Here is a 25,608-nt window from a genome sequence, read left to right as displayed (position 1 = left end):
CTTGAAAAATATCTAGTAAAATATTATTATGTCATCATGACAAAGATAAAATAAAACAGTTATTAGAAATTAGTTATTAAACTTATGTTTAGAAATATGTAGGAAAAAATCTTCACTCTGTTAAATGGAAAAAAAATAAATTAATAAACGGGGTATTAATTTAGGGGGGGCTAATAATTCTGACGTCAACTGCATATATATATATGTGTGTGTGTGTGTGTGTGTGTGTGTGTGTGTGTGTGTGTGTGTGTGTGTGTGTGTGTGTGTGTGTGTGTGTGTGTGTGTGTGTGTGTGTGTGTGTGTGTGTGTGTGTGTGTGTGTGTGTGTGTGTATATGTATAAAAGCCAGGACAGAAACAAATATGCTTACATTTTAATCATTAAACATTTTCATGTTGCACAATATGTACGTGTTCGAAGAAACACTGAGGCAGCAACCCTTCAGCTTGGGTTATCACACTACCATCCACTGCCAGTTCATGAACCTATAAGTCAATCATTATCTCGGCCACCAGTGTGTGGTATGAAGAAATCTGCCCGTAAACAGCTCATTCAGAGCCTTTAAACAGCATGACAGGACGGTCTCCCGGAATGCAGGATTTTGAACTTAGACCAACATGTGACCTTTTAGTTTGAAATAATCATTGATATATACATTAGAGTTGCGTGAGTAATCGTTGAAAGCTTGCAGTCTTGATTCAGACACCCAATCAATCTTAATTCTCAATAATCACAATTTCCATAGGTTTATTACACATTTGATGCTCAAAGCAGTACATTCAAATCTGTGTTTGACCTTTATTTTTTTTAACCGGTATTATATGTAGTCATTATATTATGTCAGGAACCTTGAAAAATGTACAGTGTTTGTCACTAAATCATTCATTCAAGGTTTTTCTTTTTAACATTAATTGATCCAATACCAAAACATGCAAAATCTTTATGGGGATTTATTGAATTGTTCATTAAGATCTCTCTCTTTCTCTCTCTCTCGTATACACACACACACACACACACACACATTATCTCAGCACTTTGTTAGTTGTAAATTCATGCTTCAGCCTACTTAAAAAAAAAAAAAATTGTTTGTATTTTGTGAAACCATAAAAAAAACGTACTTCAACATATGTTTGACTGCAGTTTGTAGATAAACTGAATGTTACGGGCCGGTATGATGCTGACCTATTTTGTTCTTTTCACACTATAGATGTTTACAGAAACATGCTATCAACATATTCCATACTATTTTTGTGCAGTTCTTTGCACAACACCAAACAGCAACACAAACCCAACCAAAAGTGTTTTCAAAAGCAAATTAAGGTCATTTATATTCACAGGGTGATCTGTACAACAAGCATCGAAGAATGTATATCTGTATATAAAAGTTATCACTTTTCAGACTTGCAAAAATGTAAACTGCACCCTCTGGTGGATTTGTCAACTAAAACGTGCAACAAGATATACACAAATCAATATACTTAAAAATTTTCAAGTATTTTTAACTAGCTTGGATTAGATTATTTATTCACCACGTTGTTTCTAAATTACAGTTGATGTCAGAATTATTAGCCCTCCTGTGATTTTTATTTTTATTTTTTGTATATATACACACACACACACACACACACACAAACACACAACATATGGCTTACCTTCTTTGAAGCATTAAATGTTTGTTTAGTTAGTGAGACTTTTATGTTATATCGGCTATTGTTATTACTAATGTCCAATAAGTGGCACAAATATAAGACAATGACACTCTTGAATCAAAACAATAGATCCCAATGGGTCTATTCACACCAGATGTGATCAATTACAGCGTAACAATGTGAAGATTTCTTTTTTCTAGTCAATGATGTTGAGTGTTAGTTGCTTTTGGAGTTTGAGAACAGAGAACATACAGCTAAAGTCACAGTAAACACATCAACAGCAGAAAAAAAGTTGTGGGGATCTGCAGAGAAAATTGGATTTGATCGTAAGTTTAATAATTAGTTAAAGAGTGATACTTTGTGTTTCTGGTAAGGCTGCACAGAATTGGGAAAAAATTACATTGATATTTAGTTTTTTGCAATATACATTGCAAATACATTTCCACCAGATGACTTGAATAGCTTTATTTGGAAATAAATTTTTCGATTGGAATGGTATTGATGGAAGAGATTAAATAATATATAATAAGCAATATATTATTAAGTAACAATAGTGCAATGATATTCAGTACAATTAGTCTATATTAAATGGCCCGTTTCCACTGAGTGGTACAGTACGGTACGGGTCGGTATGGGTCATCTTTATCAGGCTTGCGTTACCACTGCCAAAAGGGTACCAATGGTTTTGGTGGGTGTGGTGTATGACAATAAGTTAAGTCCACGTCATTCTCGCTTGGAGAAATGTCTACAGTAAAGCTTTATGGGTCGTTTACATATCATATGAAGCACTTCTCACAAAACGGATGAACATGAACATACTTTGACTAACTGCAGATCAATGATGTGCATAATAGCCTACTGTAACATCTGCAGTTTTATAAAATAAATAAATAAATGCAATATATATGAATACACACAGCCCATTACAGTCTCTGATATGTTACCAATTACAAAGAAACTACACACAGCATACATTTAGTCCTTATTTACGTTCAAAAACAACACGCAACATGTAGCCCAGTCAGTGCAAGCCTCTCATATCTTCACCAGCACATGTAACCTCTGTTAGAAAGTAGATCCATCATTCCTAGTTTATAATAGTCCAAAAGGTGATAATAACAGTTAAACATGGCAGTTTGTTCATATTTTAGGTTGCTGAAAGAATCATTTGGTTCTTTTGTTTGTTTGGGCTTCATTTTTGTTTTTTTGTGCTTCACTCTCCGTTTGTCAGTTTCTGAAAGGATCTGATTTCAGAAGCACTTCAATAATCACACACACGTTAAAACCATCAGCTCATGAAGTTCGTTATTTCAAATGTAGATGTGCGGCTAGCGCACAAGAAAGAGAAACCGCTTGTGTTTTAGATTGCCTTGTAAACAACTACGGGTCACAGGGTAGATTGTGCTGTGTGGCTGTTCATCAAGACAACGGCAAGGTTGTTTAGAATCAGGTCGACCATGGCTCGTTATTATATGTATATTTTATTATGGGATAATGTCTCGGCTGTGTATTTAAAAATGGCACTTTTTTTGTTTTCATTTTCCTGGCTTATGTATGCACTAGTGACGTATCTCTGTAAACCAATAGCGTTCAGCTGCACGTCTTGCTTTGCCTTTTGGTACCTTTTAGTCGTGCTTTAGAAAGGGTACTCAAAGTGGTACAGTATGCTTTTTTGTACCTTTTGACAGTGGAAATGGCCATTAAAGAGTACCGAACCATACCGTAATGTAAACAGGTCAAAAGTGGTATGGTAGCATTCGCTTTTGGTACCTTTTGACTGTAGAAACTGGCATAAAAGCATACCGAACTGTACCGTACCGTATACCTACCACCCAGCGGAAATGGGTCATAAGCAACATACAGTACAGTTCTTTGTGCCGGTCTGATTTAAACTCTTCTGAAAAACTTAAACATGCCTTAAAATCACATGCAAATAATTAACTTTTACTCCATTATGGATAAACTTTGCAATAACTCCGCGAATCACATGTTCTGAATTGTTGAGCCTGATAGTCTACTAATCTTAACTGGATATTGCAAATATATTTCAGCAATGTGACTATTGTGGATGTGCAAATTGCAATATTGATGCTGAAACGATATATTGTGCAGCCTTAGTTTCTTGACTTGGTCTCAATGCATTGTGCAGTAGACAAGGTTAAAGCCAAATGGATAACATTATGACTTTTGTAAGAAAAAAAAAAAAGAGAATATCAAGATGAGTATTGTAGTAAAACAAAAATTGTTATTGCTGTTGTTAATCATGTTGGCAACACAGTTAGTGAGAAAAGGGCCTTTATGTGCCAGAAGACCAATGAAATGTTGATTTCATATGTCATGATCCCTTTAAAAATATATTTTGAGAAATAGTCAATGAGGCCCCAGTGTTGTCCTGGAACCCATTGATTTCCATTACGTTTCTTAACATTCTCCAGTACATCATTAATGAATCTTTTAAGGAATGTTTGGTATCTTTTCAATCAAAATAACAGGAGGCATGAGTGGATATGGTCGGTCACAATTAGCAGGCCCCTCACAGATGCCTAGCTAGTGATCAGCTACATTTTGAATCGGCTCCGTTTCACTCATTAAAGTCTCTGAAAAGCGAATCGAAGCTTCAGGAGACCTTTAGCCGAGAATGATGTTGATGCCAAATGATCTGTATTGCTCTCTATAATTATGTTACAGGACTAAATGATATTCTGGGCTTGCGCTGAACGTTGCTGGGCTGCTGGAGCGCTGTGGCTTCATTTCAGCTATGGGGGATCAATTCCTGTATTGATTTCAGGCAAAAAAGACTAGGCAAGAATCTCTGTAGATTGTGTTTAACTATTCCGCCTTGGGGAGGGAGGGGGCTGTGTTATGAAAGATGAAGTGCGCTTCGGAAAGGGGTCAAGTTGCCTACATTGCGTAAATGCTTTTAGTTATGATTTTGCCCTTTCTCTGCATCTGGATGATGTTTCATTAATATTAATTATAGTAGAGAACACACCTGAACTCATTTTTCGACTTTAAAGCAAAACGCTGCTTTTAGTGGACTAGTGGTCTGGTTTAGTGTTATTAATAAATATATACAATTTAAACACCATTTAAAGTGCATATTAAACTTTGTTTGAACATACGATTGTATGACTTCAATGCGAAGCTAATAGATGTTATTGAATAAACAAGATAGAAAAGGTAATGAAATCAAGAAGATGCATTTCGGCTTTTTAGGTTGTGAGAAATGGAAATAAAAATCATTCTGTGATTCTTTCAACAAAAGGTCACATGTTCTTTCAAGATTAAGATGTACTTTTGACCATCTAAAAAATAACATATAATGATATAATGCTGGATGTAAAAAAAAATGTGGGGGAAAAGGCATGTCAGATATAGACAGTGTGCAAATTATACATTGACTATTGTTGGGGTTAAATATGCTAGTTTGTCTAATATTTAATTTAATTACATCAAATTCAAGGAAACATGGTGGCTCAGTGGTTATTACGGTCACCTCACAACAAAAAGGACATTGGTTCAAGTCCTGGCTTGGTCAGTTTTCATTTCTGTTTTGAGTTTGCATGTTTTCTCTGGGTGCTTCGGTTTTCCCCCAGTCCAAAGACATGCGCTATAGGTGATTTGAATTAACTATATTGGCTGTAGTGTATTAGTCTGTATGGATGTTTCCCAGTACTGGGTTGCAGCTGGAAGGGCATCCGCTGTGTAAAAAATATGCTGTATAAGTTGGCGGTTCATTGCACTGTGGTGACCCCTGATGAATAAAGGGACTAAGCCAAAGGAAAAGGAATGAGTTAACATCAATTTTATTAATCAAACTATTTTACATTTTAAGTGTGTTGGGGGATAATGCGTGTAAGCTGACCTACAGTAAGCTGATATGGTAAAAAAAAAATTCAGCAGACTTTTTTTTTTTTTTTTTTTTTTTAAGTGGATTTTAAAGATGAACTATTTTATTTTTAAATGATCAAATGGTGACAAGTCTGCGTTCCTGCACCAATAAATGGATCACCATGAAAGATTGTATTCATTGTTTTACTATTAAATTTCCATGTCTAAGCATATGGTGTCTAAAAATACAAACTATGTGTCTAATTGTACTTGATTATTTGGCTATATTTAGAGATGTGAACACCCACAGTGCTCAGCATATACAAGTACACCCCTCACAAATCTATCTTCTAAATTCGTATTTTTAATTGAAGGCTATACAATATTATATTTTTACATATTCATTAGACTAGTCACTACTGATGCCAAATCTGGAGCTTATCTAACAAATAACTTACAATAAGGGTCAAGAAACTAGTATAGGCAAATGTTATAGAAAAATATTATATAAAAATAAAAAAAAAGGAAAATCAAGAGAAGCGAAAAAAAAAAAATTAACAATTAGGTGCAATTTTGTAGGTTGTAATTTATTTTTGCAATATTAACTTGAATTTAATTGTATTATCTTTCAATTTTTAAATCTGTTTGGTAATTTAAATTTTTATTTTAATAAATATATCTGTTTAATAAATCTGGTTTGTTTAAATGCACCAAAATACATTGCCTATATTCACTGAGAAAACAAAATTGTTTGGTGAACACTTACTGTATTTTTTGGTGCTTTAGATGTGCTGGTTTCTGACCACTGAGTAAATATTTTCCCACATATTGCAAAGCATGTTCATGCATTCATAACAGTTAAAATCATTATAGAGGTGGTTAAATGTATTTTTGTATCATCTATCATTTTATTTATTATTATTATTATTATACATTTATTTATTTAAGGTACAGGTCTGAGCAAACTTTATTAAAAGAAAACAAAATTAAAAGACGGATGCAGACAAGGATTATAGATATGCAGCGTCTGTATTGATGGTCAATTTGTTGCAATGAACAAAATTATGTTCATGAAAGTCATTTTTTGTTACATTTTTAAATAGGTTTTGGTAAGTTACCGATACAAAATGTTAATACGCTGATATCTGATCTGTTATTTTTGTAAAGAAAGTAAAATACCTTGTGTTTTGTGTGGAAAGATTAAGGTAGGCTACCTTGTAGGGCTGCACGACTCTGCCTAGAACGAGAATCACATTTATTTATTTATTTTTTTTGCTTAAAATCAAGATCACAATAAAGGGTAATATGAGCAGGCTATTATTATTGTTGTTCTCAAACATGGTAAAACAACAATAATAATATTAGGTCTATCTGTAGGTCTACTGTTTTATTTTGTGTAGGCTTGGAACGGTGGACTTAAATAGACTTTAAATTTGTCCTGGTCATTAATGCACAGTAAAGTGTAAAGTGAGCATCAGAATGCAACTATTTATAATTGTTAAGTTATGTTTAAAACATATGCTCACAAACAACATTATTAGACCATATTTTTCACTGGTAAAATGAGACATTTTTCATTACTAGATTCCCTCTTGCATAATACTCAATGTTGTATAGGCTAGAGTGGTTATATTGAAGCTGTTAAATATGTATTCTCATGCACAGCACTTTGTGTTCGCTATGAAATAACACAATCATTTAAATGATGTGCATGCTTTTGGTTTCACTTTCACTGCTGAGTCTGCTTGTGTCATGGGTGCCATCTCTTTGAGGATAAAAACATATATGCAAATCCTTACTTACAAATACTTACTTCCTACTACCCTGCTCTACTAGAGAGCTGCACGATTCCGGCTAAAAGTAGAACAACAATTGTTTTTTTTTTTTTTGCCTAAAATAAAGATCACCATTTTCTCATAATACTATTGATATAAAATAAAGTTTAATATGAGTGGGCTATTAATATTGTTATTCTCAAACATGTGGTAAAACAGCAATAGGCTTTGTGTAGCTGTACTGTTGGTTAACATGCTAAATTTTGTATAGGCAGACTTGGAATGGTGGACTTGAACAGACTTTAGATTTGTCCTGGTCATTAATGCTGATGATAATTCTGATGTTGAATTATTGTGTTTTAGACATATGCTTACAATCTGTAATTTTCTGCTTAAAATCTGTCACTGACGTGATTTTCGTAAATACAGAAGACTGGGTGGGTATTTTTGCATTTCGGCAGGTTTTGGATACTTTTTTGCAAAAACATCATTACATTTAAGACAGAAATTACATTTGGTGAATTATACCTTATAAATACAGTATGTGACTCTTTCAACACTATTTGGGGGTGTCCACATTGCTGAGCAACATATATAAAACATTGTGAAGACTTGTGAGACCTTCTATATGCTTCTCCCAAACGGAATCATATATGCTGGATTAAGATTGTGTGGGGGGGTCATCAATCCAGATCATGATCTTTTTTCAATTATTTGTGCAGCCCTACAACCTTGCTTCAACAAAATCGAATGAAATGCACCTCATGTTGTAAATTTGACTTGTTAACTTGTAAATACAAATTTGAACACAGCATAATGGACTTTCTTCAAGTAGACATCAATGGCACTGAATATATCTGTATATATTACAGCATATGAATAGCTTGCAGAATCATTCTGACTGTCATCAGACAACATCATTCCCTATCATTTGATCGCTCTCACTGTTCTTTTTCTGGATAGGGAGAAGATTTTGCTTACTTTGGCAGGAAAAAAGCCAGTATTGATTTGTTGTCTCAGTGGATGGCTACGACCAGCAGAGAGTGATAAAGCCAGTCTCCAGAGTCTCCCTGTGGAAATGAAACACAGCACATCACATGCAGCTTAAAATGCCTCCTCTTTCCAGCCAAAACCTGGCATGTTTTAATGAAATGTATACACTCGCTCTTCAGTTCGCCATTCTGCTGTGATTTTCATTCTGTTGAAATCCACAGCTCCCACCCCCCCGCCTCAATTCTGTGGTATTTTGAGAGGAGAATCCTACCTCGCAGACGAAACTTGAACCTTGCTGACATTTTAAAACGGGTTTTATTTCAAGCCACGAAGCGACGCAGTCTTTTGTGAACAGAGTTCAATCTCATGAAGGCTTACTGTATGTTTCTGGTGAAAGAACCCTCACCAATTACCTCACGACCTTTAGAAGTGAATACACAAAAAGCAATAACTACGCAGAGCCATCCTCTGTTTGGCCATAAACGTGGGCCCACACTTTCATTTCCATCTTTGTTCCACTAAAAGCCTATTTGACATGGAATAGACTATGATTTCCATCTAGAGCTTGTTTAACTGTCACAGGGGGACTTTAGAGGAGATATTGATCTTTTCTTATATAGATCTTTTCTTCTTATGGATGTGTTTCCCTTACACAATATTGATCTAATTGGTGGAGGTGCACAATGTTTTTCAATGCTTACAAGAAACAGCCTTCACTCTAAAATCATTAAGTCACTATAATCACTGGCCATGTTTCTGTACTGGCCTTGATTGACTGCTGTTTGTGTTATTAATATTTGTATGTTATTCCTTTTTGGAATAAGAGGTTGCCGTCCATAGATTTTCAGATCTGTTGATCTGCTACTGGTCAAACATGGCTTAACTCGCTGTCATTATTACTTCAGCTTCTCAGACAGAGCCTGTTATGGCAAATAAACAGCAGCTTGACTGACACGAGTATCAGCAATTCTAGCTAGGACACAATACTGCTTTAATTGATGTTGATTTGTGCGTGTATATTTGTATCTTGTATTATTAACAGTTTTTATTATATATAAATAGAAATATTTATTTTTTTATTATGAAATATAGAAATACCAGAATTTTTTTTCCCCTTTTTTGGTAGGGCTGTGCAGTTTGGGGAAAATATCTAATTGCGAATATATAATTATTTTTATTATTATTTTTATTATTTATTTATTTTTTTTTACAATTTCTCAAGCTTCAAGCTGATTTATTTTATTTAATTCAAGTTTCAGATTAATAATCTGTAAGCCGTGGCAACAATTCTGTGACCGCTCTTTAAAATGATCTGTTTTGGTTCGGTGTCTGTGACTTTGAAACCAAAATATTCCAATATTACAAATGCAGTTTTAATTTTAATGTTTATTAGTCTAATAAAACATCTGAAGCCGAAAACTCCATTATCCCACTTGTCAGTGCTTTCCTGTTTGTTTTCTTTTTTTATTATTGTGGGCATAGTTCAGTTGCGCAATTCTGATTGGGCAAAATGAAAGTGTGACCACTCAATTGGCTAGTTATGAATCCAGGCTCAGATCACACGATTTCAGCACAATTTCCTTGTTGTGACACAAGATTCAATCGTTTCGTCTCGTGTAATGGCATAGTTCACAACAACCAATACCATGTCTGCGATGCCTCATGACACTGTCGCAGAAAGTCTATTATGTTTAATTTTCTGAAGCATAGCGGACTGGTTTTGAAGCACTTTACCTCAGATGTTATTTGTAATTTTTGTTTACATACAGTTAAGGTCAGAATTATTAGCCAGAATTCTTATTTTTTAATAGTCTACAGGACAAACTATCATTATATATTAACTTTCCTAATTACCCTAACCTGCCTAGTTAACCTAAATTCTCCAGTTAAGCCTTTAAATGTCACTTTAAGCTGTATAGAAGTGTCTTAAAAAATATTTTGTCTAATATTATTTACTGTCATCATGGCAAAGATAAAATAAATCAGTTATTAGAAATGAGTTATTAAAACTTATGTTTAGAAATGTGTTGAAAAATCTTCACTCTGTTAAACAGAAACTGAGGAAAAAATAAACATGGGGGCTAATAATTTATATAGCAGCCTCTTGCAATTTAACTAATCACGTTTCAAATTGCGTTTGCATTTCGATTTATATTAATCGCACAGCCCTATTTTTTAGTTCTCAACATGGAAATTACACAGAATTAACAATCCTGAAAATGGAAATTCTAGGACTCAAAGAATTCAACATCAATATATATATATATATATATATATATATATATATATATATATATATATATATATATATATATATATATATATATATATATATATATATATATATATCGCATAGGATTTTAATTTCGATAAGGAGATATGATGTTTAATGACATTTCTGTGGTTCTGTAGTTTGACCTCATATGACGTTTAGGTCACAGCTACTGTATCAGAAAGAGCAGTACACAGACATGCAGCCAGGCAGTACTCCAGGGAGCTAGCCACCAGTAGTAATTTTCAATGTTTTTAATGTGTTTTCTAGATGGCTCTTTCACGGAGGACTTTAAATGCATGGGTACTTACTTTGAACGTTGACCGCAGAACGCATGCAAGCTTATCTAGGTGGCTCTGCACTGGGTGTGCCCTTTGGTCATCTAAGCTACAAACAGATATTGAAATGAATGCCCTATTTCATTGAGCAGCACTTTCTTTGTAAGTCCCATTAAGTGGCCAATCACACATCTGTCAATAAGGAGGGTTCTTGGCAGTTTTTTTGAGGCATTTTAAGTATTATATTGATGTCATAACTTATATCGTATTGACCAAATATAAGAAAGGAGGCTTTCTTGAGAGGGTTGGGTTTATAGGACTAGGATTTGGGTAGGTGGATAGAATATACAGTTTGTAAAGTGTACAAATTATTATGTCTGTTGGAAGTCCCCATTAAGATAGCCGTACAAATGTGTTTGGGTGTATATTTGCTTTTGTCTTTTGTTTTAATTTTTGGCAAATATGGACCAACAGAACCCTTGGTAATCAATGTCATACATTAATTTTTCTTCTTCTTATGCTGAGTTCAGATTTTCAAAGTATGTTTTCACACTACATGACTATCTGGGGTAGTGTTTTGTTACTGTTGTTTACACTGCAAAATGGACCGGCGACAGAGGGTTTCACACTGCGTGACTGTAGAATAGGAAGGCAAACTACGTCTCACAACCTAACACATGCGAGAAGTGAAATGGAAGCAATGCAAGATTACGTAGTATATCTTTTTTGTTATAAACTACATAATGTGAAAGAAGCCTTTAGTAGGGTAAACAATTTACTTATTTTGTTCACCTGGCCTTTGAAGGGAAATAGCTTTTTTTTTTTTTTTTTTTTTTCGACTTGGTTGTGGTATTGCTCAGTTGACACAGCAAACAGACATAGTTGATTCTGCCAAATTTCCACTAGTGTTTCCTTTAATTCTTGGGTCCAACTACACTGAACTACACTTTCAGCTGCAACCCAGTAATCGTAACACCCATTTACACTCACACATACACACCAATTTAGTTTCAAAAGTTCACACTTAGCTGATGATTTATAAAAGCTTGTTTGGCATGCTGTCCCTGGAGAGAGCCCCGAGCTCAAGGGCTCCTTGAGCCTGGGGCTTCCTCCCGTTGGCAGAGCAAGAGGGGAGCCTGTGCTCGGTGGATCTCAGAACTCCCCTGCTGCGGTAGCTAAGGGAACACAAGAGATTAGACAAAGCTTGATTGTTAAGTATGTTGAATGTCTTTGGATGGTGGGAGCTCACAGTGCTAACCACTGGGCCGCCGTGCCACCCAATCAGAGGTAAAGGAGGAGAATAGGGGAGGAGGGGGGTTTCTTCCAAACGAAGATAAAGTGAACTGAAAACTGAGGCTATTTATAGTAGCTTAGGGCTCATATGATTGGAAGATAGTGATTAGCAAATGCAAATCGGCCGTGATAAATCATAAGCACGTGATCCTCTCGAAATTAGTTCATGAATAAACTTCACTTATTCAATTTACCAGTACCGCATGTCATTGGACTGTAAGGTAAACCGGAGCACCCAGAGGAAACCCACCCCAACACAGGGAGAACATGCTAGTTTTATACAGAAATGTCAACTGACCCAGTTGGGACTTCATCCAGCAACCTTCTAGCTGTAAGGTGATAGTGCTTAACACTGAGCCATTGTGTCAATGTAATGTGTTTTTTTTTTTTTTTTTTGTCTTGTTTCTAGTCCAAATACCGTTTGTACAGTGTAAAAATCATAACGTCTGTTGGAAGTCCCCATAAAGGTTGCTGTACAAATGTGTTTAAGTGTGTATTTTGTTTAGTCTTTGTTTTTGTTTTTTTTGTTTTTTTAAAACGTCCTAAATTTGGGTGGAATTGTGTGTTTTTTTATGTATAAATATAATTGTTACTACACACCACCGTATTTGATACAGTAATATGCTGTACACTGCAAACATGTTTTTTTTTTGTTTTTTTTTTTACTCAGATTTTCTAGTCCAAATATATATAAAAAAAGTATTTTTCTTGACAAGCATAACATTGTCAAAATTGTTGTCTTGTTTAAAGAAAAAAATGTCTAAATTAAGTGAGTTTTTCCTTAAAACAAGCAAAGTAATCTGCCAATGTGGTAAGCAAAATACTCTTATGTCAAAAGGAAAAACAATATTTTTTTTGCTTATCCCATTGGCAGATAACTTTGCTTGTTTTAAGTAAAAAATAACTTTAATTTTGCATATTATTTCTTAAAACAAGACAATATCTTTACTTGTGTAGAAAATGCTTCTTGATTTAGGAATTTTTAGATATTTGGACTAGAAACAAGACAAAAAATCGAAGTAAGAAAGCATTTTTTTAGTGTATCATGTATTGCTTATGAAATGTGTTGAGGTTTGATAACAATTATTTCTCATCCTTACTAGTAGAATATTGAAAATGTAAAATATGAAGGCTTCATGCAAGACCTACTGTACCTTTCCAGCTCAGTGATCTTTACACCCAACGAAACGAAGAGTGATTTACACATGCTACATATTAATAGCATTATCAATAATGTATCCCTCCATGGTTCTAAGAGTAAATGGAAACAGCTTGCAGGCATCACTGTATTTGTTGTCAAACATATTTCACTCAAAATTCATTCAAAAATATTTCTTGCATAAAATGACAAAACACGGCAGTAAAATTTGTTAAGGAAATGATGCGCGACTGATAACAAACTGTTTTAATTGGATAAATATTCACACAGTTACTGTAAGTAACCATCAAATGTCAGGCCATGATTTTCAGCCAATGTCCTTTTTTTGGGGAGGTTTTTCTGACACCTGGCTTGTGGTCCAGAATGCCAAAGTGGCTTATTTCAATTTGCTTCTGCACTCCTGTTCTGGCCTTTGTCAGATAGTGTTTCAGCACAGCGAAATGACTGTGGACATGGTATTCTTTTACACTACGAAGAGCATGAAATTGGTATTAGTGCGATGGTAATGGCTGCTTCTCCCTCACTTGTTCTCTTCTCTCTCAGTAAACTGCCTGTTAATTGTGTTTGCCATTAAAAGATCCCACACTGGTGCCTTCCTCCAGCTCCTCCAGCGTGGTGGGCTGATGTGACTGGCAGGCGTGAAGGTGCTGTGCGTATTTGAAATGAAGGTTGCTCCTGAATCAAATGATGATGGTCCCCATCATGGCTCTCATTTCACACTTTACTGTTTCAGTCGGACCCCTCTTTATTGCCCCGCTGCACTGCTTTTAATCAGTGTTGTCACAGACGGCTTTGAAGGACTTTGGCTTGAGCGTGCTTTGTAGTTCATATCAATGTTTTAAAACACTTTCATGTTTGTGGAACACAACTGCATGATTATCTTTGTTTTTTTTTTTTTTTTTTGGAAATGCAAAATTTACTGTATGAAAAGTAATACATTAAAGTAACACTGGATATACAGTACATTCAGGTTGTGAATATACTGATATATTCAGGTAATGAATATTGAAAATACAGTATACAAATACATCCATCTGTACAGTTGAAGTCTGAATTATTAACCCCCCTGTTTAATTTTTTCCCTAATTTCTATTTAACAGAGAGATGATTTTTACAACAAATTTCTAAACATAATAGTTTTAATAACTTATTTCTAATAACTGATTTCTTTTATCTTTGCCATTATGACAGTAAATAATGTTACTAGATATTTTTCAAGACTCTTCTATACAGCTTAAAGTGACATTTAAAGGCTTAACTAGGTTAATTAGGCAGGTTAGGGTAAAAATTATAAATAAAATTATATAAAAAAATATATAAAAAAAATTAAAGCTGCTTTTATTCTAGCTGGAATAAAACAAAAGACTTTCTCCAAAAAATATTATCAGAGATACTCAAAGGGGGGCTAATAATTCTTGCTTCAACTGTATATATACATAACACTAGTAGCAGTGCGATATAGCTGTATATCTGCACTGGTGGGATACTCGTGGTTGGCTTGAGGCCACAGACTGAATGTCTCAGTGTCCCTCCAGTGATGATATACAGCCATATTGCACTGCTAGGAGTGTGAAATTGTGTTTATACAACAATTAGATGGCATAATCCTGGAAATAAAAAAGAAAATCAAATACAGAGAGTCTAAAAAACCTTTTCTTCCACTGTTCATTCAGTAGAAACTGTTGCCAGTTAACAAACATCACTTTAGAGCTAGTATTTGAATGTTTCTAGCTTAATATCTAAAGTGATGTCAAAACACATTTTTTTGCTTAAATTTTAGTGTAATTAACCTTGAAAAAACCTGGGTGAGTCCACCACTCCATCCCTAGTCTCTGCATGTTGGTGGGGTTAAGGAAATCAAAGTATTCCTTTCACCGTCTGACAACCACCCCAGTCGAGGTCTACAGCTACCCACTTCCACTGTAAACAGAGTCGATGTGGAGATGCTTTCCCCTAGTGATGCTCCGATTGATCAGCCACTGATCACGATCGGCCGATATTGGCTAAAAATAGCTTGATCGGCTAACCCCAAAAGCGCAGATCAAAAAAAGCAGATCACTTGACGTAAATTACTCGCATGACTTTTTCACACGTGCATGCACGGTGCACAGGTAAACAACAGCAGAGCAAAGAGCAGAGCTTACCAGTGGCAACATGAGTTCCCCCGTCTATTTCAAAGTGTCCAATAAAAATGTAAAGTTAGAAGTTTGCGATGTATGTCGTGAAAAAGTCCCTTGAGGTGGAAGCAAGCAATGGCATTTTAACACCACTAACATGAAATAGGCATTAGAATATGCCATACAGCTGATTATGCTGAGTATGGGAAGTATGATTAAACGGCGTGAACCATGCAGCACGGATAGTACGAGGTGGAAAGACATCGGGTTCAAAATCAGAATCATGGAATTATTTTGAATCGACAAACAACCTGTGATATATAGAGTGCAGACGCCTGTCCAATGTCCCTGCTAAGCTTAACAGCACACTTTATTGACTCAAACTTCGAAAGACACAACATTGCGCTACACTGTCAGGATTTTACAGGGTCACATTCTGCGGAGGGTTTAGTGAACGCATTTAGCGGCATGTTACAGTCACGGGGGATCCATAGAGTAAACAATTCATGCGATATTAACAGACAACGCCAAAAACATGCAGAAAACAATGAGAGACGCAGATTTCCCTGGCCTGCTGTGTGTGTGTGTGTGTGTGTGTGTGTGTGTGTGTGTGTGTGTGTGTGTGTGTGTGTGTGTGTGTGTGTGTGTGTCAAGCTGTTTTGACATTTAATCTATAAACCGTACTATATATTTTCATGTCACTTGTGCTTTTATGTTAGATACTAGCATCTTTTCCATTAAGTACTAGTACTTATTCATTAGATACTAGCCTAGTGCCTATTCTTTAGATACTAGTGCTTTTTAAAAATATACTAGTGCTTACTCATTAGACACTAGTTCATTTTATTAGAGACCAGTCCTTATTCATTAGATACTAATACCTATTAAATAGATACAAGTACTTATTCATTAGATAGTACTTATTAATTAGATACTCGTACTTATTAAGATGCTAGTTTTTATTTATTAGACACTAGTACTTATTTTAAATGCGACTAGTAACTATTCTGTTGTTACAAGATGTAAAATTTGTCTTGATTCCTTTGGGATTTGTCATTGAGATATCAAATTCAGTTCTGACTAGTATGTACTCCAGCTGGGACTGGTACATATTTGTATGTACTGCTAGTTAATCATTAGGTACTGGTACTTAATAATTAGATACTAGTATGTATTTAATAGGTGCTAGTACTCATTTATTAGATACTAGTTTATCTGGTTGTTCCTCCTTGTTTCTCTGTCTTGCTATTTAGAAAGGAAGGCATTGGCTTACAGTAGCTTACTACATTATTTCATTTTTTAGGATCTGATGTAGTTGGTTTCTAGTTCATAATAATTACAGAAAAAAAAAAAAAAACATTTGCCATAGTTTTATTCTTTGTGGCAGTAGCCAGTTTTGGTGTAGTTTTACATTTTTGCTGCCAATTATAAAATGTAATCAGTGTATTAAGAGGCTACATGCAATTAAACTGATCTGATGTGTGTTGGTCTGCCTGACCCCTCTTTATTTGGAATAATTTTAAGTTATACTAACTAAATAAGTTAGCCTTATTTAGGAAAGATGGCCTACAATAGTCTTAAGTTCTCAGTTTCTAAAATAAACACTTGTTGGACAAGATCTTGACAAGATCTTGTCTGTAGCCTTTCTACAGTTTTTTTTTCAATATAGTTAATTGAGAGTAAATTCATTTCTACAAAAGGTGCAAACTCTGCTAGATTATAGATAAAAGATTCCCATTCCCCTGCCATTATGTGATCGGCCATGATCGCCAATCCGTAGATCATGATTTTTGTGATCGGTGATCGGCCTCAAAAATGCTGATCTGAGCATCTCTGCTTTCCCCTCCTGAGGCACCGGACAGTTTGCCAGAATTTCTGAGGCCGACCGGTAGTCTTTCTCCATAGTCTCCCCGAACTCTTCCCAGGCTGCAGCTCGCTTGGCCTGTCGGTACCCATCAGCTGCCTTGGGAGTCCTGCAAGCCAACCAGCCCCTGTAGAACTCCTTCAGCTTGACGACAACCCTTACTTTCGGTGTCCACCACCGGGTTCATAGATTGCTGCCCAGAGAGGCACCAAAGTCCTTGCGGCCACAGCTCCTCACGGCCACGTTAACAATTGAGTCAGAGAACATGGACCACTCATTCTCCAATGTCTCCAGCCTCCCTCTGGATCGGGTCAAAGCTCTTGCGGAGGAGAGAGTTGAAAATCCATCTGACTTCAGATTTAGCCAGACGCTTCCAGAGGACCCTCACAATATGCATGGGCCTGCCAGTTCTGTCCAGCTTTGCCCCTTGCCAGCAGATCCAACTCACCCTCAGGTGGTGATCAGTTGACAGCTCTGCCCCTCTCTTTACCTGAGAATCCAAGACATACGGTCGGAGATCAGATGATACAACCACAAAGTCGATCATTGACCTCCATCCTAGGGTGTCCTGGTGCTATGTGCACTGATGGACACCCTTATACTTGAACATGGTGTTTGTTATGGACAAACTGTGATTTGGCACAGAAGTCCCATAACAAAATACCTCTCTGATTCAGATCAAGGAGGCCATTTCTCCCAATCACGCCTCTCCAAGTATCACTGTCATTACCCACGTGGGCACTGAAGTCTCCCAGACTCCATTGGAGTCCTCAGTCTGAGCACTTTATAGCACCCCTACCAAGGACACCAAGAGGCCGGGTACTCTGCACTAGTATTTGGCCCATAGGCACTAAAAACCTGAAGGTGCAAGGAGGTGACCCTCTTGTTAACTGGGGAAAACTCCAACTAAGTTGGGGAGCTAAGTTGGGGAGCTAAAAGCAAGCCCACACCAGCCCGTCGCCTCTCACCGTGAGCAACTCTAGAGTAGATGAAAGTCCAGCCCTTCTCAAGAAGTTGAGTTCCAGAGCCACAGCTGTGCTTGGAGGTGAGCCCAACTATCTCTAGTTGGTACCGTTTCATCGCACAAACTCTGGCTCCATCCCTCACAGTGAGGTGACATTCCATGTCCCAAGAGCCAGTTTCTGTGCCTGACGATTGGGTTCTCGTGGTCCTAACCTTTGACCACCACTCATTGCACAATGCACCGGCCCCTTTGCAGAGTACCTGTGGGGTCTTAAATTTAATAATCTCAAATTAAGGCCTTAATAGCCTTGGATTTAGTATATAAAGTCTTGGATTTTATTACAAATGTCTTATTTTATTAAATTATTTTTGCCATTTCCTAGGATTATGGTTATACTGTAACAAAATTAACTGTTACTAATATAGTGCTCCATTTCATAGCAGATAGCGTGCGCAACCATTACTATGGTTACTAGGCAAGTGAGGTACAGAACAAGATAGTTGCTAGCCTAGTTTATCAGCTAAAATGGGTGTCGGTTTAATCTGCTGTGGCCAAAGAATCTGAATTACGTTTGAGTCAAGCCTGTGCCAGAAAATGACTGCGATGTTTACTGGTATTGGTACTGCAAATCTTTTAAGCTAGTGACGATGGGTGTTACGGCCCTGGACTCCCATATGAGGGGTGCCAAACATACCACGTGTAGTACTGCTCGCCAGTTTGTGCACCAGAGACCTCTTCGGTTACTGAAACAGCTTTGGCTATCAGTAATGAAGAAATTTCTACATTAGACACATTGCCACCACAGCCAATGAACATCCTATCTTACTGTAGCTCAACACTAGGGCTGCACCAATGAATCGATTAAATACATAAAAATTGATTTCTAAAAGCATTGACAGTTTTTATAATTGTTTTGTTGTATCGCGCGACACTGAGACCTTTGATTTTAAAAAAAAAATTATTAAAAAGTAACACTTTAGCTCAGCGTGGAGTGGAGTGAACGCGGACTCTCCGTTTCTCGTGCACTGATACAAAGTTCAGCGCCTCAAAATAGACAGGGATGATGCGGAAGAATCTCTACAGAATCCTACTTTTGTTTCCATTTTGAAGTAAGAACCGTGAAGTCCCTGGTGCTGGTGTTTTGTGTCTGGGGCTGAGCCAGAGAAAGGCAGCAGGGTTAAGTTGGTTTTGTTTTCGATATTCCTAACACATTCAGTGATAGACGACATTAACTCCAAAAACTATTGCCAACAGCAACTTGAGTGTGTAAATCTCCTTTTGTGGTCATTAGTCTAATTGTTTATCTTCTTAGTTCTCCATCTATTGAAAAAAAGATACACATTTATTATAATCTAATGATTGCATTTGTTGACCCTTTAAACTTTTAACAGTCTTGATTATGTATAATTACGCTTCAGAGTATCCTGGCCTTGAACCCGAGGGTGAAGAGCCATGCAAATGTCCATTCCACTGCCTCAAAGAAGAATGAGAAGAAGCACTGGAAGAGAAACCCTGAGAGGAGCTGTGATGTGAGTATTAATAGTAACAAACACCTTTTATAAATATTATAACTAATATTTTTTTACAATTTAGGAATATTAGGATTTTTTTATTTAAACACTTTATTTAACTTACCAACATAAACATCTGTAAATCTGTACGATGTGAATAATGTGAAGGTGTGAAAACCTCCAAACTCTGTAAAACAAACCTAATTATAATAATCAAATCTGATTAATATAATTATTTAATCTTATTCAAATACATACTACAACTTTACAAATTGTGAAGTTGAATGACTACATTTCCACTATTCTGAAAAATTTTTATGATGGCGTGCTAGTGGCTATGATGCACATTAAAAGAAACCAAAAAGCCACTCTGACGACATCCTTACACCCTTTTTTTATTCACAATCTCCTCACTGCTGCACTCATTTTCACGTCTGTTGTTATTCTGACCTGAAGTGACAAACACCATGTGCGCGTCGTGCAAGTTGTGTGCCTTCATTAAAAAAATGACAAAATTACACCCTAAGCTTTTTAACATTCCTTCGGAGACACTTCATACCAAAATATTTTAATTGTTAATGACAATGGGGGTCGGTCAATAAATATCGATACTGATTTTATCGCCCAGCCCTAATGCTTGCTATTTAATTTAATTTAATTTAATTTAATTTTTAAAAAGTCTATTTTAATGGATGTCAAAATGCTCCTATGCATGCCATTTGAATTATGCTGGAGGCCTTACTAGTTTTTCTGCTCTTCGCCATTGATGACCGATTAACTAATCCACTTGTCAAGTGTGACATCACGCAAAGCGGCTTCCGAGTTCAAGCACCATATCAAACTGTATGAGAAGACTCAACAAGTGGTAATAATAAACGTTTACAAAGCAATGTAATACTTTCGAAAATCACAATGTTCATATAAAAGTGCCTATTATCAGATAGCCAGAAAGTGATTATTTGTTAAAATTTTGTTGTCTGAGATGCAGCAGGTTCAGAGACTTGTGTTTTTATACAAGACACCATGATTTTATATAAAATTCACTTTTTTGTGTGATATGGCTAAAAAGTGATCATACATTTTCTCAATTCAAATAAGTAGCAGCTTGAACCCAGAAACAGTATTTCATATGCCACCGATACGTCGCCACTTAACAAGCGGATGGGTTGATAAGGCTTCATGTAAATCACGCAGATGATCTCATAACCTGTCAGTTCACATTCTATAGAGAGTAAACATCGAGGACTATGGATATGTTTTATGCAGTTGTTAAAGAGAGCAGTATCTAGCACAAAGTTTATTCTGCTTTTAACAGAAAGTGTGTGTTAATGTAGTATATAATATTGACACCAAACATTGTACCTTTTATTTATAGGGCCAAAGCTTAGACTCCTCCATCAAGGTTGTCAATAACCACAAATGCTCCTGACTGATCATTATTTAAATTAATGATCAACTGACATGACAGCATGTGTAAATGGCATCCAAAACACAGGCGTCCTCACCGAAGCAAAATGTTTTTTGGCTAGTTGGATCATCAATATATTTTTTGTTTATTGTTTGTTTGTTTGTTTGTTTATTATAATAACTTAATGACAAAATGTAATGATTGATATAGCATTATCTCAAATGAACACACTGGCAGCTGGTACATGTGTGTGTTCATGTAAGCAAATAGATGAAGGGTTAAAGGTCCAAATTGCAGTTTCAATGTAGCTTAAAATGGCTCAATATAATGAAATCAAGGAATAATGGTCTTATCTAGTAAAACAATAACATAGAAAATGAATTACCCAATGGCCAACATTTTTTTTTTTTTTTTTTCTTCTCTCTCCTTGTTCCGCTTCCTATATTATAGCACACTGCCTCATTGTACACGGGAGGTGCTAGTGAGTCAATATGCATTCCCTTACTGTTTGCTAATGCTTCAGCTCTGTTCAAACTGAAACTGGCTTTTTTTTTCACACAGAAGGGTTCTATACATCCCTAATGTTGAGAATGACTTGATAAGGAAACAAACTGCACAGACTTGATTTTGCAATGCATGGACATGTCTCATAACTAATCCTTAAACAACGCCTGTGCTTGATTGACTCTGATAAGATTATTGACAATTAATCGATCATCGCATAACCATTTGCATCTCTTCTTCCAACCTTAAATAAATCATTATGCACAGATGTTGCAGGTTTATTCAAAGACGAGACTGCTTCAGTGCTCGCACTTAGTTTCAACTGGGAAATGAAATTTATACTATCAAAAGAACCAACTGCAATTTGTTTCACTATTTGTAAATTCACATTTTTTTTTGGTGGGATTAACGGAAATGGATGAATCACCCTTTTGACAAGCGTCTGCACCTATAGGAAGAGGGAAACTAATGTTGTGTTCACAACAAATGTGAATGTAAGTAATTGTGTGGGTAGATTGCATACAAAGTCAATGCAAACTAAGAACGAGCCACGATTCTGATGGTATAATAACCTTGGATAAAAACATTATGGTATGTCGGCGCTAGTGGTGTAGTGGTTAATGCGTCGACACATGCACTCCGCTGCTCGCGGCAACCAGAGTTCGATTCCGCCTTGCGGTCCTATGCCGGTCCTTCCCCTCTCTCTGCTCCCCATGCTTTCCTGTCGATGATCTATACTGTCCTATCAAAAATAAAGGTGAAAACCCCCAAAAAATAATTTATTAAAAAAAAATATATAAATATTATGGTATTGTGATTACTGCTTTAAAATACACTCACCGACCACTATTAAGTTCACCTGTCCAACTGCTCATTAATGCACATTTCTAATCGGCCAATCACATGGCAGCAACTCAATGCATTTAGGCATAAAGACATGAGCTGCGTCCCAAATCGCATACTTATGCACTATTCTAGTATTCAAGTATTATCTGATAATTCGGTCATTTATTTCACGGATTTGGCAACCGTCAAACGTCATCAGAGAAATGGTTTGAATTTCCGCTTGCCATTTGGGATGACACTACATACATGTACTATCCTGTTGAGTGTGTTAGTGCATAAGTACATAGTGCATAGTGTATAGTGTGCCATTTGGGACGCAGCTATGGTGTAAACGATCTATTGCAGTTCAAACCAAGCATCTGAGTGGGGAAGAAAGGTGATTTTAAGAAACTTGAAACATGGCATAGTTGTTCAGGCTAGTGGTGGTGGTGTAATGGTGTGAAGGATATGCTCTTAGCACTATTTGTCCCTATTAGTACTGTACCAATTGAGCATGGTGTCAACGCCACAGCCTACCAGGAGATTTTGTTCTTCTCTCAGATTATATCCCCCTTGTCGTTTTTCAAAAAAAAAAACTTTTGTATACATTTCTGAAGTAATTTATACCTTGCTTTTAACATTTAATTGTGTTAAACATTACCAAAACATTAAACTTAAGTATCTTCAATTTACAAAAAAAAGAACTTGTATGCTCCAAATACCCCATCGTTTTAATAATTTTCTTCTGTATTGTGCATAAGAATTGTAAGTTAGATTCATACAGTTAAAGTCAGAATTATTAGTTCCCTTTGAATTTTCTTTTTAAAATATTTGGCAAATCATGGAGAAGGGTCTGGCTGGAGAGTTGAACTTGCATCTTCAGGCTTGCACTCTCGGGCTTGCACGCCCAGGCACCCATGCTTCCTTTGCAAGTGATGTCATTTACAATCAACACCTGCACCTGTCATGTCACTTGAAATCAACACACAAACCAAAAGTAGTTTCCAGTTCGCTTGCGTTGACAGTGACGACAATGTCAAATTATTCTAAGTAGCCTACTTGCGTTGTACAACATGACAGACCCCCCAGTCCCCGAAAAGCAGTTCATCATATGATTACATGCTTTGATGTAAATTTAAGCAGGCTACTATTAACATTCATACCAGCATAGCTTATTGTTTGTATCAACTAAATATCATTCTAAATATGCACACAAGGTATTCTTCCACAGTTATGAATAAAAAAACACCAGGCAAATTAGAATTTTAGTTTTTATTTTAAACATTTTAAGGAGTTGTAGTATTACAACTAACAGATACACATTATGGACTTACAGCAATGATTCTTGAACGAATTGGGGAAACTATTCTTTATAACTTTTCTTGATAAGTTAGCATGTCTGCGCTGTAATGCATCCATATGAAATCAGTTGCAGCGCTGCTTCAACAGTCTGCATGATCCCATCTCAGTGTTATAGGTCCTCCAAACATAATGTTGATATCGACTCGATAAGGGAACGTCTTGACTCGCTTGACGGAAAGAAAGCGCCACAGATGATGTGTAACTTTTACTGCAGAGCTGTTGTAAGGAAAGCATTTGTGGTTCGTTACGATTTGTTTACGTAACTATAGCAACTGTGGCACCCGTTGCCGTATGTTGCCAGAGAAACTACAGTGAAACTCTTAGAGAAAATAATGTCACTTGAGTAAGGTTGACATTTGTTGCAACGATCTTAATAAAATTTGTTACCTCAATTTTTTCTGCCTCAGGGACTCCCTTAAGTTAAATTATCGTTAAATTAATTGTAAATGATGCCACTTAGTCCGAGCAAGTCCGAGCATGCAAGCCTGGAGGTGCAAGTGCAAATCTGCAACCAGTCTATTGTGGAATGATGTTTAACAGAGCAAGGACATTTTTACAGTATGTCTGATAATGTTTTATCTTATTTGTTTTATTTTGGCTAGAATAAAAGTAGTTTTAATTTTTTTTTATAAACATCAAGGCCAAAATTATTAGTCCCTTTAAGCTATATTTTTTCAAGCCATTGTTTTAAAATAACTTGCCTAATTTCCCTAACCTGCCTAGTTAACCTAGTTAACCCTTTAAATGCAACTTTAAGCTGAATAGAAGTGTGTTGAAAAAGAATATAGTCAAATATTATTTACTGTCATCATGACAGATAAATCAGTTATTAAAAATTAGCTATTAAAACTCTAATGTTTGAAATGTGTGAATTTGTGTAGTGTTTGCTGCGAACAAAGAATTAAACTCGGTTGAAAAATTTGTACTCTAGCGGAAAGTTTGAATGAGTCGAAAAACAGCATGTGAGTTATTTAGAACAAAGTGACTGGAGTCTTCATGTTTGGTGTAAAACCAGCTTAAGAAACTACATTTTAGTTTAAAATTTAATATATTACGTGATCTTTGCTATTCACAATGATCATAATGAAAAATGAGGTCATAAAAATATCATTATGATAGTTTGATTGATTATAAAGGTTAATTATAAAAAAAGGAGTTCACATTAAACGAAAAGCAATCAGTCTACAAGCTTTCATAGACAATCTAGTCTGTGAAGGTGTCATGTAGAAGTTTTTGCATTTAATGAGGAATAACAAATGGGCCGTTGAGATGTTCTCTTATTCTCCTGGAAGCTGTAGTCCTCGTATCCTCTTCTGTGAGCAAACTTTGTCCCAGTTTACCGAGCGTAATGAGTAATCTGTGATGTAGTTTATGGTGTGGTGATCCAATGATTATGTTGGCGATGGCTGTGATCATATTACTCTGATGAGCAGTAATAGGGCCGAAGATTATAATTCTATAATTAGTTCCAGGCGCCTAGTTTGTCCAATTATTGTAGAGATTCAAATTCTGACTCCCTCTGCCCTTTTGCTTACAATTGTCAGTGAGTAATTCTTTAGCTCTCGTCAGAAAACTGCCGAAAAAGCCTAAAGGAGACATTAGGAAAATGCATCATAAGCAAACCCCACGACCCCACCACCCCTCCAAATCCCCCAAGTGGATTAAATATTCCAAATTTCCCCTCAATTATTATCATATCCTGTGAGTCCTGCGAGTCAAGGCTCATAAGCATATTCAAATGTTCATTTTAAATGCTTTTTCGCCATGTGGCGACTGTGTTGATGAAATACCAAATCTTGTTTCC

The 25,608-nt window shown here is 36.1% G+C and overlaps 1 protein-coding gene across 4 annotated transcripts in view; it reads left to right on the top strand.

The window, feature by feature from the left end:
• Window positions 1–25,608, top strand: part of dpydb (dihydropyrimidine dehydrogenase b) — a 303,079-nt gene that overhangs the window by 8,655 nt on the left and 268,816 nt on the right. For all 4 annotated transcript variants that reach the window (XR_015477648.1, XM_087239143.1, NM_212893.1 and 1 more), the window contains 1 exon segment: window positions 19,613–19,723. Coding sequence is in view for 2 of the 4 variants with exons in the window: in NM_212893.1 (NP_998058.1) it covers window positions 19,613–19,723 (111 nt within the window). In the remaining 2 variants the exon portion in view is untranslated.

This window comes from Danio rerio, chromosome 2 (genome assembly GCF_052040795.2).
Source record: "Danio rerio strain M-AB ecotype USA chromosome 2, GRCz13ab, whole genome shotgun sequence".
Classification (NCBI taxonomy): Eukaryota; Metazoa; Chordata; class Actinopteri; order Cypriniformes; family Danionidae; genus Danio; species Danio rerio.
Note: the sequence above shows the minus strand (reverse complement) of the source record. Positions and strands in the feature narration are given on the sequence as shown.